At 39.3% G+C, this 14,822-nt stretch overlaps 3 protein-coding genes across 3 annotated transcripts; 1 reads left to right on the top strand and 2 right to left on the bottom strand.

Annotated features, from left to right (window-relative positions):
- Positions 1–117: 117 nt before the first annotated feature.
- Positions 118–1,647, bottom strand: LOC143881889 (FAM210B-like protein, putative (DUF1279)). The gene is made up of 3 exons (XM_077385220.1): positions 1,358–1,647; positions 893–1,081; positions 118–399 (listed from the first exon to the last, which is right to left on the bottom strand). The coding sequence occupies exons 1-3, from the start codon at positions 1,589–1,591 to the stop codon at positions 241–243; spliced, it is 582 nt and encodes a 193-aa protein (XP_077241335.1). The 5' UTR covers positions 1,592–1,647; the 3' UTR covers positions 118–240.
- A 5,587-nt stretch (positions 1,648–7,234) lies between these two features.
- LOC143880568 (uncharacterized) lies at positions 7,235–7,678 on the top strand. Its single transcript, XM_077383563.1, has one exon. The coding sequence runs from the start codon at positions 7,235–7,237 to the stop codon at positions 7,676–7,678; it is 444 nt and encodes a 147-aa protein (XP_077239678.1).
- A 54-nt stretch (positions 7,679–7,732) lies between these two features.
- LOC143881887 (putative HVA22-like protein g) lies at positions 7,733–14,255 on the bottom strand. Its single transcript, XM_077385217.1, has 7 exons — positions 13,913–14,255; positions 12,933–13,002; positions 11,416–11,514; positions 9,591–9,647; positions 9,242–9,305; positions 8,899–9,105; positions 7,733–8,072 (listed from the first exon to the last, which is right to left on the bottom strand). The coding sequence occupies exons 2-7, from the start codon at positions 12,962–12,964 to the stop codon at positions 7,929–7,931; spliced, it is 603 nt and encodes a 200-aa protein (XP_077241332.1). The 5' UTR covers positions 12,965–13,002; positions 13,913–14,255; the 3' UTR covers positions 7,733–7,928.
- Between the last annotated feature and the right edge of the window lie 567 nt (positions 14,256–14,822).

Raw genomic sequence — 14,822 nt, 5'->3', positions numbered from 1 at the left:
TAAGGTTATCCAATTCCAAAACCCTGAAATGGTTATGATTTAGTAGCTGAAGCCTAAATAATTGCGATTATACCAGCACTGTATGTATAATCTTATATGTTAAAGAGGCCTTAACTATGTTAAAAAGAAGTAAAGATTATTTCCATTCAAGAAGTTGGCATATACAAATAGATGAGGTACCCAAAATCATTTTCCGATGAGAAAATTGGCCTCTGTAAAAGGTGGGTAAGATGCTCTCAGTCACTTGTCCTTCTTTGCTATCTTTCCTATCCAACCAGCAACAATGGGAGTGAGGGCTACTGTGGGAGGAAATCTGATGGGAGATGCAGTTTTGTGAGCTGCATATGCAAGAGCAAATGTTCCAACCTTTTCCCCTGCCTCGCTTGTTGAGATTCCAACCTAAACACAAATGTAAGTGAATAACAATTCGGCTTACTGATAATGATCTCGTGTAATTATCCCATGCAAGCCATACAGCAAAACAGGTGTAAAAAAAATTTGTTTAACTATTAAACACCTTATAAATAATAAACCTAATGGAAAATTGACATGATACTTTCTAAAAAACGGTAGTGAAATATTTATTTTGAGAGTTGACCACACACTAATTCACCACATTTGACTAGCATCATGAATTCTTAGGCCTTTGCATGACACAAATATTCTTGGTAAAGTTTTATAAGCCCTAGACTGTGAGAAATTAAGAAAAAATTTCCAAAATTCAGGAAATGGGTTTCTCAAATCCAGGAAAAATGTTTCTAAAATAACCTACTCCACTGATTAAGGCAATGGAATTCAAGGGGCCCAAATCATGAAGGATGGTTCCAAACAGCATAGACATTACAGAACCTGAATAGACTTGAAGAATTTAGAAGCATGGGTCTGTTCATACCTTCTGCAACAATGCTTGCACATCAATTCCAGCACTTACAAGGAAGTAACAAAGTGCAAAGGAAACCAAGGAGAGAGAGATGGATGTTGCCAAGTAAGCCCCTCCATACTTTGCTAATAGCTCTTTTGCTTCATCTGTCTTAGACTTCTCCTTGCTTTCTTGTTTTCCTTCCTCTTTCGAGCTGAATATCTGCAAAGTTTATTAGAAAGATAAGAAGGCAACAATACCATCAAAATTCTTTCACATGGGGGATCAATGGAGACATGGAAACCAAGAATTACAGTTCTCGATGAGGAATTCTTAGCTTTAGAGAAGAAAAAAATGGAGATTCTCTATCTCTAAATTCAGAGCTTTGAGACCCAAAAAAATATGGGTTTTTTCTACAAATCTATTCCCAATTGAATTCAAAATGAAAATGGGAATTCTTAAGCAAAAGGGAAAAAGAGAAACAAGTCTCCTAATTACCTTCCAGAGACCAGCTTCAAGACCGAATTTCTTAGTGATTTCCTCTGCTGATGGAGCAGCTTCTGTCTCTTTGGTTTCTTGAAGAGCTCGGAATCTGAAACCCCTGAAATTGTACTTTGTTTGGGGAAATTCTAGAGGAAGACAAAGAGGCGAATTGGGGACGAATTTTTCTTTCCTAGAGGAAGAACCAAACAGAGATTTACATGAAAAAGTGGAAAGCAGAGCTACCGCCATTGCCAGAGAGAGAGAGAGAGAGAGAGAGAGCTCTTTATGTCTTATCTTCGACGTTCCTAAATATCATTCTATATATAAGCTAGTAGCTGGGCCGGCTTATTGGGCTAAATGTAAAGGCCCACATTGGACATTGATTAAAATTTTCTAAGAGTTGACCCAAATTTTAATTTATATGGTTTCTGCGCGTTTAGTCCAGTTTTTTTCAAAAAATATTGCGAGGCCCACTTCATAGGATGATTCAAACCGTTCATATGTTGGGCTAAACTGTAAATAGTCTGAACCCTAAAAATATGCCCACTTCATAGGATGATCCTAACCTTCTGATCGGTAAAGGGACCGGTAAAGGGGCCGCATATTATCAAAACATGTATAGATCGGATGGTTAGGATCTTCTTATGGAGATGATTTACGGGTATATCCAACAATTGAACGGTTTGGATCATCCCCTCAAGTGGGCCCCACAACTTTTTTTTTTTTTTTTTTGAAAAATACTTGACTTCACACACAACCATATAAAATCTCCAGCGGAACATATCTTGTTTAATGCCATAACATTTGGGTATAGTTTATTCACCACTTGTCTTAGATCAGAATCAGAGTGTGTTTGTCTCTGGTTTTGGTGTATGTCATACACTGAGTCTTCCAGTACATCTTTCTTTATTTGATTTTTATCATACAGCGAAACTAGTGTGGTCCATTGATTTGAAACAAGCAATGGGTGGGCCATAGCCTGGTTTGACGGCTACGATCATTTTATCAATAATATAACTTTCAAGCTCCATTTACAGGATTCATAGTGGAAGTTGAAGGAAGAGTGGTTTATACACTGAGTTTAAGAATAAAGAGCCCTTTACAATATTAGAGAATAGTCATTTACTAATAATAATGGGTTTTAAAGGTTATGGGCTTGGGCTGACTCTCTGCCAAGCCCAGATCCATAATTAAATGGCCTCAAAAGGGTAAATTAAGTCTGGCACTTGGTGCATTTATGAGGGTTAGTTTGGTCATTTTATCCTAACTTAGGAGTTGCAATCTCTCCAAATTTAAGGCAGGGAGAAGGGACAAGTAGCATCACGCGGTACTCTCAATATCTTCTCCAGGGACAAATCAGCTTTCAAAGATGAGCATTTTAAGCTTCCAGCGACTTTATTTTGTATTTTTTTTAATCCATGTTACATGATATATTCTCCCCCTTTTCTTTCCTCGTCCACCCAATTTAATGTGAAAACAAAAGGGAGGCGCGAATAAAATCACTTCCCTTTGGCTAATGATGCTCTAATTAGGTGGGATCCACCACTTCACGGCCTAAATAGTGCCCCGGGCACCCACACTGGCGGGGTTTCTGCCCTTGATATTTGATCCAACAGCTCTTAAAAAGTGGGTTGCTGTTAGATCAAATGTCAGTGGATGCCCCGCTAGTGTACATGCCCGATCGGGCACCGTATAAAATCTCAACACAACCACTTTTTTGTAGGGGTGTCAACGGGTCGGATCCACCTATGTCCCAGTCACGATCCATTCAAATTCCTTATCGGTCGGGTTGGAGTCGGATTGTCCTTCGGATCCTACTTTCCATGTCATGATCACGATCTATTTTAATTCGGACCGTCCATCGAAGTGTCCTATTATGTCCCACAAAGCTAAGTAAACAATTTTTTTTTTTTTAAAAGAGATAGAATGACAGTTCACTATTAGCGTGTCTCTATGCATTTTCTTCAACTAAATTAAAAAATTATCTATGTGTATAATAATACTTGTAAACAATAAAACTAATCAAAATTACATACACAAATATAATGTATAACTATTATCAAAGAATATGATGCATAAAGAACAATACCCCTCTCTCTTTTACTTCGGGAAAGTATGAAATGAAACGACTGAGATGAGTGAAATCGCATTCCCATCCAATTCATTAAGTGATAAGAAAGGTTTTGACCAAAATACCCTTCATAGAATGGTTAGCATTAACAAATTTGGAAGGTATTTTTGTAAACCATTTCGGATCATGACTATCCAATGGCCATTTGTGGTGTGCTCATACACAATCCAAAATTTTTCGGATCCCAGATTTGATGATCCGAAGAAGTATGCCCATGGATCCTATTCATATGTTTAGATCCCGTTCATTAACGTTTGGATTCGGACGATCCATCGGACCGTCTGGATCCATTGACACTCCTACGTTTTTGTGAATTGCTGAGATTAATCTCACTAAATAAACCACTTTTACCTACAGGCGTATGCCTACAAAAGCCTCGTTGAAATTTTAAGCTGCATTCTTAGTTGCTTCTTGATGGGGTCCGAACTCAGCACTGATGAGGTCCGAACTCAGCAACCAATTGGCTGTTGACACGTGGCCCTCACAGGGACCGCTGCAAAGCCAACACCTGTCCCTGCTAGGTGTGACACCTGGACCAATCAGGGACTTCCACCTGCCCCTCCTAGGTATGAGACCTGGTCCATACAGAGGCCACCACCTGTCCTGGACATGTGGCTCAGAGCTACCACCTGTCCTGGACAGGTGGCTCAGAACCACTATAAATAGCCTTCACTTGTGCTAAGGTGAGGGATCTGAAATCAAAACCCTAAGCTCCTCAGTTCGGAATTGCTCTGCACTCATGCTCATATTGACTTGAGTGTCGAAGCGCCCGTCCGGAGCACCACTCCGGGTTGGTCTTCTGACCCTTTGTCTTCTTGTCTGTGCTCTTGTGCTAAGCGCAGGACTCCATCAGCCATTCAGGCCCAGATCAGCCCTTCAGGCCTAGATCAGCCCTTCAGGTCCAGATCAGCCCTTCAGGCCCAGATCAGCCCTTCAGGTCCAGATCAGTCCTTCATGCCTAGATCAGCCCTTCAGGCCGAGATCAGCCCTTCAGGTCCAGATCAGCCCTTCAGGCCCAGATCAGCCCTTCAGGTTCAGATCAGCCCTTCAGCCCCAGATCAGCCCTTCAGGCCCAGATCAGCCCTTCAGGCCCAGATCAGCCCTTCAGGTCCAGATCAGCCCTTCAGCCCCAGATCAGCCCTTCAGCCCCAGATCAACCCTTCAGGCACAGATCAGCCTTTCCGGCCCTACCATAACCTGTTACCAATTTTAGACCTAACACTTCTCATTCTTCGTGGGCCAACAGTGAGTCCGTTTCTTTATTGGTTGAGATTGCTGAATGCCATTCTTCGCATTTTTTTGGGTTTTTTTTTATGTTCTCATTGAAAAAAAGTGTGGAAGTGCTCACATGAAGGGTTAAAGAACACATCCTCGGTATCCTGTTTACCAATTACCATATTTTCTTGGGGTGTATCCTAATTTCTTAGTTTGATTTGGAATATTTTAGGTTCAGGTTTATGAAAGCCAAGCAAGCTATTGTATATAGCAGTCAGGTTTCGATTTTTGGGCTTAGGAAACCCAAAAATCATCTCCAAAAGTGAGCTGCTATATGGCTTTCCCCGAAATTGGATCCAATGTTGCAGCTGGATTTGCAAAGGTGCCCTTTAGTTTTGTATTCCTCATACTTGATACACTTCCTCTGGTGACGTGAACCCTTACGACTAATTTTGCAAGAGTCTACTTTATTTTATCATTCCTCTAATAATTTATACGTGTGCTCAGTCCACTTAATCCACGTCGTTACTTAAAGATGGTATTGCCTAGGAGCCATTTTGTGGCTCGAGAAAATCCCATATTTTTTTAAGGGAAGTTATATATCCCCCCCTTTTCATTCCTGCCGACACTTAGCTGCAGTGTATCAGTGACTGCAACGGGGCTGTTGTGTACTTCACATGGGAAGGATTCAACGGATTTGATTGCCACGTACACTGCAGTTGGCTGTCCAGCGGATATATCACTTCCCATTTTTTATTATTTTACTTTATGTCTTTTTCGATTTGGGTGCATATGCCTTTACCACCATAAGTTTTTCAAGAATAAAAACAAGGAAAACATGGTGGAAAAAAGAATGCATTTCTGTTGAGGGACCTACTGGAAGAAGGAAAACACTATCATGAAAGAACAAATCTTAACAACAAAGAGCCAAAACTAATTAAATATTTAGTATAACTATAGCGTTAGCCACCAATGTTCTCCATCCTCTCATCATTGGCTATGTCTGTTCCCATTGAGCTGTACGAGAGAGAGAGAGAAACGTTATTTTGGGTTTCAAAAAGAATTGTCCTGTGTTCCTCTATCCCCACTTTTGGACTCTCTTGCTCATGTTTTTGGAAAAGAATTGTCCTGCCAAACTCCAGCTTACCCATAAAAAAAGATCGGTTTAGTTACTTTAGTAGGTGACGTAGGACCCTATTGCCACAACGTGTGACTTGCATTCACCCTCTAGATCCTCCTACTTTGACAATATCATCCTATTCATGTGAGGAGAGATAGAAGCTTTTAATTTTAGGGACATTTTGGCCATTTCTTTTATATGGGTAAGCTGGCGTTAGGTGGACCCAACCAGTATATTAAAAAAGAAAGCTGATGCAATGAAAGGACCAAGATCATTGCCCATCCTTAGTTTACCCTTGAAGACAAGCTCAACGAGCAACAGAAAAGAACATACACGAGATCCCTAGAGTAGTTTCCGATACTCATGTGGAGCCATGTTTGCTGTGATCTTGAGGTCTATCATTTTATAGCCATACCTCCGTATTCTCCTCCTTTTTCTCAGCTCACGAATCACTGGATGGCTCTTATCTTTAGTATGACTCCTGGGTTAGACACGATGGCTGCAAGAGAAATGGATTGATCACTTTAGCCATGATTAGCAGTCATGAAAGTTTTGTTACTGATTATTAGTTTATCAAGTATCAAACAGGCCCTTAGTGATATATTGATTTTAAGATAAAAACTTAAATCCATGATAATCTTGTGGTGCCGCATGGACGTGGTCGGATCCCTAGATCTGACCAAAAGTCTTGCCCATTTTCTTCGATCCTAGCCCTCGGATCCATCATCGAGCCTTGTTGGGGGTTCCAAACTTCCAATAAGCTAACTCGTTGATTTTCTCTGTCTTATGCAGAGGGTGACAACTGAGCATGGAGCCAAGACCTTGTGGCTCACCTCATGATGTATCAACGGTCTTGATTAAGCACAAGTGGGACCCAAAATATGATCATTTAGCTTTGACCCCACACTTCCCATATACTTCTCTTTTTCTATATGATTTTATTCAGGTGAAGTCCATTATTTTTCAGCAAGTACAGTGAGGCCCACTTCGCAGTATGATCTAAACCGTTCGTTTGTTGGGCCACAATGTAAATACGCAATCCCCCCCCATAGATCATCATTTTCATAGGATTATCCCAACCCTCTGATCGTTCGCATCATCTACGGGTACAGTCTATGTAACTCTTATTAAGCAACTGATCATTAATGGTCAGATTCCAGTCATCAGTAGGCGGGTGAAAAATTGGTGTGGGTTACTGGGTTATCAAAATTCGCAGTCCGAGGATTGCCAAACCTGGTTTTCCCGTCAGATTTATAAAAAAATGCGTTAAATGTGTAGAGCTGACAATAGATGCAAATGGGGCCCTATAGAGTAGAAAAACTGGACAGTGACTGTATTCCAATAATTGCCCAAGACTCCAGTCTGTGGGAACTGGGAAAGGGCTAAAGATAACGCCCCAAATCCATTTGGCCCTCGCTCTCTCTCAATGGGAACGGATAGAACCGGTCCGTCGATTTTGCAACGGAGGAATTCCATCTCTTCCGGTGCACCGACGATGCTCGATCTACCGTCCAAGCCGCAAAGCTCAAGCTTCGCGATCGGCGATAAAGCAATCCCAACCGTTGATTTCGAACTCTTCTCCTTGAGGCCACCGGCTTATACAAGCTTGAAGGACGTGCTCCAGCTGTCACCGGCGGGGATCCAGTCTCCGGTGGCCGGCGGTGGCAACAAGAACTGCTATGAGATCTCGATCCGGAACCGGCTAGTCAAGCAAGCCGCTTGGGCTTACCTTCAACCCATGGCCGCGTCTCCCAATTCTGCTCGCCGGAGTTTCTTCTGGCGAATGTGGGTCAGATTATCGGGCGACCACTTCAAGAATCCGGTCAACACTTGCCTGGGATTCCTTAAGGGTCTGTTTGGATGCATTTGAAATTTGATCATGAGTGTTTTCCACTGTTACAGCAATTTGTAATTGACAGACAGATTCTGTTTGATAGAAGTTTATTTCATATTTACAGTTTTACAGTCTTGTTTCATCTTCTGCTCTTTCTTTTTTTTTTTTTGCCCCTGGTTTGTTTATCAAGAAAGGAATTGCGATAGGAAAACCATCAAAACACAGGAAGCTAACAAAGCAGTTGAAATGAAAATGAGAAGCGAAGTAAAAAAAAAAAAAAGAACTTTCAGCCATTTTGATCTGCTTTCTGTGCTTGAAACACTGCACGGTTCAGTAACATTGGTGGCTTTTGGATTTGCTTCTCCGAGTGGCGGTGGATGACGGTCTTGGCCTCTGGTGTTGGCGCCTTTTGCTGCTGTGCCTCGTCCATCTGCAAAGTATATTGGAATAAAACTGGGATAAAATTGGAAGGCCGGAGATCTGAACAGCTCAATACTGTTGTAGAGATGGAATCTATACAGATGAAAAATGCTGTAGGCTATAATTCGGCGTATAGTCTCTGCTGTATTAATCTGTTTTGTTGTCAATTAATTGGGTTTTGGTTTTGACTGATTCCTTCTCCACAATTATTTCCAAGATACTGTTCAGCTTCGTCCCTAAAATATTCAGGTCGAGACTATACTCCATAATTCAGTGTATAGTCTACTGCATTACTCTGTTTTATAAGTTGTCTATTAATTAGGGTTTGACTGATTCCTTCCCCCACAGTCACCTATAAGATACAATTCACCTTCGTCCCTCAATATTCTGGTCAAGACCATACACCATGATTCTGTGTAAAGCTATGGACAGGATGCTGGTTCCAGTTTTTATTGTATGGTTCAATATGTATGGTTATACATATTGAAGGATTCAGTAATAGGGCGTCCCACATTTCAGTGGTCAGATTGGATCATCCATTCATTGGGCCCCACCATCGAGATGGTGTAGGCCCAAGAACAATTTGGTGGGATGAAACAGTGACCCATAAATGTAAGGATAAGGGAAACTCGAGCAAACGGTCCACAGCCAATGGCTCTGATTGGGTGCTTAGATTGTCTAATGTGTGATTTTCAAGTCTATGGCATCTCGATTTGGTGGGGACACCAGATGAATGGTCAGGAGGATCTTACCGACATCGTGTGGAGGGGAATGGGTGCGAGAATCGAATCCAAATAAAAAAATGGTATCAAAGAGAAGTTGCAGTTTCCAAATACCTGATTAGTCGTGTGCCTTGGTGATTGCGAGGCCAAATAGTGAAGGATTTCATAAAATTTCACCTGCCCTTGACTAGAAAAGTTCTTCCAATATAGGATGGCCATATCCCAAGCTCTTGTCCTGAGTTCCAGAAATGTCCGGTCGATTTCTGTCTCATACTTTGCTATGAAAGGCTGCAGGAGGGATTCGTAGACATAAGTGGTTCCCTGCATCCAGCTAAGTTCTGAGATAAGAACATCATATGTGTATACAAATGAAGGAGAAGCCTAATATAACATGTCCCATAAAAATTTATAAGAGGAGCTTAATCTTGGATGTCTTCTTTGGTCGTGTAGAATTTACCTTTGTCTTTGGATACCATAAGTAGACAAAGAATGCCAGCTTGAGTTCACCATACATTGGCAACCTATATCACAAGGATTTGGAGAAGTCACATGTCAGTAGAACTTGATGTATTTGTAACAATTTGAAACTCAATTTGGACTCAGTGAAGGCTAGAGTTCAAATGGACTCATAAGCTCTACTGTTTGATCAAGTTTTTCGAATTTGAGGTGCCTTCAGTCTGATTTTTTAAGTTCCTCAAGCACACAACTTAATTTTTTAAAACTGGCTTACAGAGGAAAAAACTAGTTGCACAATTGATCTTTTAAAGACAGTAATATGGAGTGCTGATGAAAGGTTGGGATCATACCATGAAACGAAAATATCTCCAATCCTCTCAAATACGGTCAATACTGCAACTATTATCCTGAGAAAACAAAGGAGAAACGGAAGGAAAGAAAAAAACTGAATAGAGTAACTACCAAATAGCTTTGTAAACTCTACACCTTTTAAGAAAAAATAGTTAGTTGTGTCTATGTAATGTGGAAACAAAAAGTATATCCCTGTGGATGGGCTATCCATGCAGGAAAATTGGACAAATGAATATAAAATCTTTGGAGTAGGCCAGTATTTGATCTAAGTGCAGTAAGGAATAAGTCCAGTAGCATAAAACAAGGCACTACTTTTTATCTTTGATTGAAAGAGATGCATTGATTGCAACTGAAGGCATCCAACAAAATGGGGATATTTTCCATGGGGATTGCAAGCAAGGACTTATTTTGTCCTCCGAGAGTCTTGCTATCCTCCCTTCACATCGAGAACAGGCTCAAAGATTAGGGTATGGTATACAAGCTGGGTAGTCAAGCCAAGGGGTTTATTCAAGATAAAATTATCCAAGCAGTGTAGCCAATCCCAGGAACAGCTTCTCCAAGAATACCTATGTTTGACATAGTGTGTCTCCATTTGTATAATGAAAAAGATGGGGGAGTACCATCAACAAAGAAATTAGTAAGCTAAAGTGTGGAACTTCTTCAAAGATCCATTTCATATCCTAGGGAGGTACACATTACATGCGAGTAACATCAACAGAGAAATCAGTAAGATAAAGTTTGAAACATCTTCAAAGATCCATGTTGAGCGTCCAATGTTCAAGAGGGCTTGATTCCAAGTTTTGCATGAACCCTATACATAATAAGTACATGAATGTTGAGTATAATTGGACATTATGTTAAAGTGAACTTATCCCATGGCCAAGGGCAGATACTTCTCAGTTTTTTTTTTTCATCATTCTCAATATCATTCACTGAAAGCAATAGCTTAGCATTCCAAGATTTATTAACGAGTTGATTTAGGATTTACAAATAAGAAACTTGTTTTTTTTTTGTAAATGTCTAAAAACTTGTACTTGAGAACTCGCCCAAGGCAAAACTAGGTCCACTCGGGCAAGTCAATGATTTGCCTGACAGTATTTTGTTGACGACCAAATCGAATTAGTTAATGATTGATTTGGTAGGCCAAAGACCAAATCACATTAGTTATTGATTGATTTGGTACGCCAAAACCAGGTCATCTCTAGCAAGTAAATGAATGAAGCTAGACTAGTTAGTTGAGGTTGCTCTCATGGTAAAGCCAAATCTCTGTTTTAGAAATTCCACTTAAATAATTGGCTTTGTTGTGGTAGGACGTAACTTTATGAAAATCTTAGGTTTTCTGCAAATATTAACTTATCCATGATTGCATTAGAGATTAAATCATCATCTTGCTAATTTTCTCAGAAGATCAAATAATGCTTATCCAAGAGCAGCAATTACCTTGATACAAAACGTGCTAGAATAAATAGAGATGACCAAATCATGCAATAGACTCGAGAATCTAAACCAGTAAGTAAGATTATTAGGGACAGATGAAGCAAGTTAGGCAGCATTACAACTTCACGCTTACCTACCAAAACAAGACATACAAGAACCAAAGTAGCTAATAAGAATCCAGAATCAAAATCAATTAGTAAGATAATTCAAGTAACAGACCCGGCAAGTAACGCAGTGTTATAACTTTGAGGTTCACTAGCCAAGACAAGACATCCAAGAGCCAAAGTAGCTAATAAATTTCAGCTATTCATACAGACATTGACACCGATACTAACCAAAACAAAGCATCCAAGAACAAAGTAGCCAATAACCTTCACCTATACGTACCAATACTGACACCAAAAACGCAGCTGCTCAACATCGGCTCTATTCTTTTCCACAGTTTTGAAGCACTCAAAGGCCGGGTATACATATCCAAGAAACATTCTGTCATTAACAATTCGATGTTAAGTTAGAAGAGAAGCTATCCATTGTTCTTGTACAGAATAAAGAGTATGCATTATATATTTGGTCGATAGATATACACTGAAATCGATTGTATACTCAAGGGCAATGTATGTGCCCAGTTGAACAGGTCCATACCTGAAGTTCTGTGCTCAATTCCATGGTTTTAAATTTGGACCGAAATCTTAGGACCGAAATTTCGGGTTTCAGTCGAGACCGACACCGGAATCAAACATACCCGAACTGGTACTTTATTTCGACCGAAATTTTGGAATTTCAGTTGAAATTTCATTTTTTCCGAATTTTCGTCCAAAATTTTAGTGAATTTGGCCAAAAATCTAATTTTTTTAATTTTTTATTCGACCGAAATTTAGGTGGAAATTTTGTAATAAATAAATATTATTTTTAATATGTCGTCGGATTTCAGCCGAAATTTCAGATTCAGACACGAAACGGGTACCGAAACCGAAATTTAAAACCATGCTCAGTTCTGGTGAATAGCTTATGCACCAGATGTTCAGTGTATGAGCAATACATAGAATCATTCATTAAGGCCCTGTTCGTTTCGGATTTCGGGAATTGATTGAGTCCAAAACTGATTTTGGACTCAAAATTGTGTTTAGTTTTGAGTCCAATGATACGTTTCAAAACGAACAGGGCCTAATTAGAAATCATCATAATCCAAAGCAAACAGGGCCTAATTCAGAAATCAACAGAAACGAAGGTACAGTTTTGGACTCAAAATCAGCCATCAAAATGATTTTTGAGTCCAAAACTGATTATTTGACTCAAAATGGTGTTTAATTGAGTCCAATAATCCGTTTTGGACCAAAAATCAATTCACAAAATCCAAAGCGAACAGGGCCTAATTCAGAAATCAACAAAATAAAGGAGCAATTCCCTAATATGGTTTGCTAGAAAGGCACGCTTGAGCCATAGAAAAGAGCAGTTTGGTGTTCGTTTAATCCCACATCACACATGGTAATTTTCAAGTGATTGAGACTGTTGATCTAGTGGATCAACCATGCAGATGGGTCCAGGCCATAGCCTAAAGATGAGAGTGAAAGGACAGTTCAAAAATTACATTGGTTGGACGGCTAGGATTGCCCAAGCACCACGATTTTTAGACTCTGCCCATCCATGTGGTGGCCCACTGGGTCAACAATCCTTATTACTGTAACACAGTTTCCATGCCTCAAGCAAAAGCGATGCCGGTATCTCCCAAATGAAAAACAAGATAACGAATAAAAGGAAAGTTCCAATAGCGACGTCCTCTATATGATTAAGACCCTAATGCAAAGAATGATTCGTGCAGACAATATTCCTAAGAAATATATGCAAATAGCAACACCGGAAAAAATAAGAAGAAGAATAATTGTGAAATACGAACGGATACATACACAAGAACTCTGATGATGAAATCTCCCAACATTTTATCGTCCTACGCATCAGCTTCAACCAAAGAAAATCCTGTAAAAGAACAATCTCAGGTTGTTGAGATCATATGATCTGTTTGATTATATCGTAATCCAAAACAAAGCATACCAGAGCGCATGAAAGCAAAATCACTTAAAACGCCTCAATTTCAGTATACATTTCTCCAAAAAGATGAATGAATTACAAGATTCGAGAAATTCTCCAAGAACACAAAAAATACAGAGTTCAACAAATTAAAACAAAAAAGAAAAAGTGCAAATTCAATAAGATCGAGTCGATAATAGATTATATTGTAATCCACAACAAAGCATACCAGAGCTCATGTAAGCAAAATCAACAAAGAAAAAATCACTTAAAACGCCTCAATTTCCTTATACATTTCTCCAAAAAGATGAACGAATTACAAGATTCGAGAAATTCTCCAAGAACACGAAAAATACAAAGAGTTCAACAAATTAAAACAAAAACAAAAAGTCGAAATTCCATAAGATCGAGTCAATCTTTGATTATAGTGTAATCCACAACAAAGCATACCAGAGCGCATGTAAGCAAAATCAACGAAGAAAAATACTCACAACTCCTCAATTTCCATATACATTTCACAAAAAAGATGAAAGAATCACAAGATTCGAGAAATTCTCCAAGAACACAAAAAATACAAAGAGTTCAACAAATTAAAACAAAAAGAAAAAGTCAAAATCCCATAAGATCGAGTCCATCTTTGATTGTAGTGTAATCCACAACAAAGCATACCAGAGCGCATGTAAGCAAAATCAACAAAGAAAAATACTCACAACTCCTCAATTTCCATATACATTTCACAAAAAAGATGAAAAAATCACAAGATTCGAGAAATTCTCCAAGAACACAAAAAAATACAAAGCATCAAACAAAGCAGAACAGAAAGAACAGTCGAAATTCTAGAAAATCGAGACGATTGTACCTTGAAAGCGAAGATCGGCCGATGAATGCTTCAGAAAACCTCCGTTTAATAGAATTTAGCTCTGTTCTGATCACGGAAGATCAGATCAAGTAAAAAAATGACAAGATGGAGACGAATTGGCTACTGGCTCTGATTTTTTTTTTCTCTAAGATTTTCTTACTTATTCTAATCAGAGCTTTTGGAGAATGAATCTCTAGTTTCTGCAAATAGGAAGGGGCGAGAGAGAGAAGAATTTGCCGAAACTTGAGATGAAATAAGTAAAGACTGCGGGAAAGGGATTGATAGAGAATAACGTTGAGAGGAAGAGAACGGCGGTTTCTTGAGCGGGACGCTTGTTGTTTTGTTTACACGTATTTTCATTTTCTCACTGTGAGATTTTGTTTTTGTTCAAGGATCCTTGGAACGGAATACCGTTTGGCGGTTAAGGTTTAAGTAGGGGTACTCTCGTCATTTCGATTTACATTTTGACTTTGCCAGTCTTGAGGGCTTACGATTGACCAAATCTTCTAACGTTTGTTTCTTCTATTTTATGCAAGAAGTACATCAGCCCCTCTGCAGTCAGTCAGTCATTGATACATCAGCCCCTCTTTGTGTCCCAAGTAGTCAAAAGGAGTGGATTTATCACTTCCCTATATTATTTAGTACCATATGAGAAGGAGAGCGGCATTAACTGAAGATAATATTAATCATCAAACAAACAATGACACCATAGAATATAACATTATGGAGAAGTTATATGATGCCCGAGCATGAAGTACTGCGTAGTCGCCATTATGAATATAATGCAATATAATGGGGGTGTATCAATATAAGTTTGAAAGATACACAATTCCCAAGATTTTTTCAACTACCAAAGAAAAATGGGTTAATACCGCGTAGAATTTCATTATAAAAATAAGGAGTGTAAATA

The sequence above is a fragment of the Tasmannia lanceolata genome, unplaced genomic scaffold, assembly GCF_043159265.1.
Source record: "Tasmannia lanceolata isolate RefF3 unplaced genomic scaffold, GAP_Taslan_0.1 ptg000007l, whole genome shotgun sequence".
In the NCBI taxonomy this organism is placed as follows: Eukaryota; Viridiplantae; Streptophyta; class Magnoliopsida; order Canellales; family Winteraceae; genus Tasmannia; species Tasmannia lanceolata.
Note: the sequence above shows the minus strand (reverse complement) of the source record. Positions and strands in the feature narration are given on the sequence as shown.

Bases quoted from the DNA above. Each gene is read 5' to 3' on its own strand.
- LOC143880568 (XM_077383563.1), top strand. From the start codon at position 7,235: ATGGGAACGGATAGAACCGGTCCGTCGATTTTGCAACGGAGGAATTCC.
- LOC143881889 (XM_077385220.1), bottom strand. From the start codon at position 1,591: ATGGCGGTAGCTCTGCTTTCCACTTTTTCATGTAAATCTCTGTTTGGT. The intron at 1,082-1,357 runs GTAATTAGGAGA...TAAACTTTGCAG, and splicing joins TTGAAGCTGGTCTCTGGAAG to ATATTCAGCTCGAAAGAGGA. The intron at 400-892 runs GTATGAACAGAC...ATTTGTGTTTAG, and splicing joins TGCAAGCATTGTTGCAGAAG to GTTGGAATCTCAACAAGCGA.
- LOC143881887 (XM_077385217.1), bottom strand. From the start codon at position 12,964: ATGTTGGGAGATTTCATCATCAGAGTTCTTGT. The intron at 11,515-12,932 runs GTATGTATCCGT...TGTTAATGACAG, and splicing joins TTCATCATCAGAGTTCTTGT to AATGTTTCTTGGATATGTAT. The intron at 9,648-11,415 runs GTACGTATAGGT...TTGTTTTCTCAG, and splicing joins CGTTTTTGGTGTCAGTATTG to GATAATAGTTGCAGTATTGA.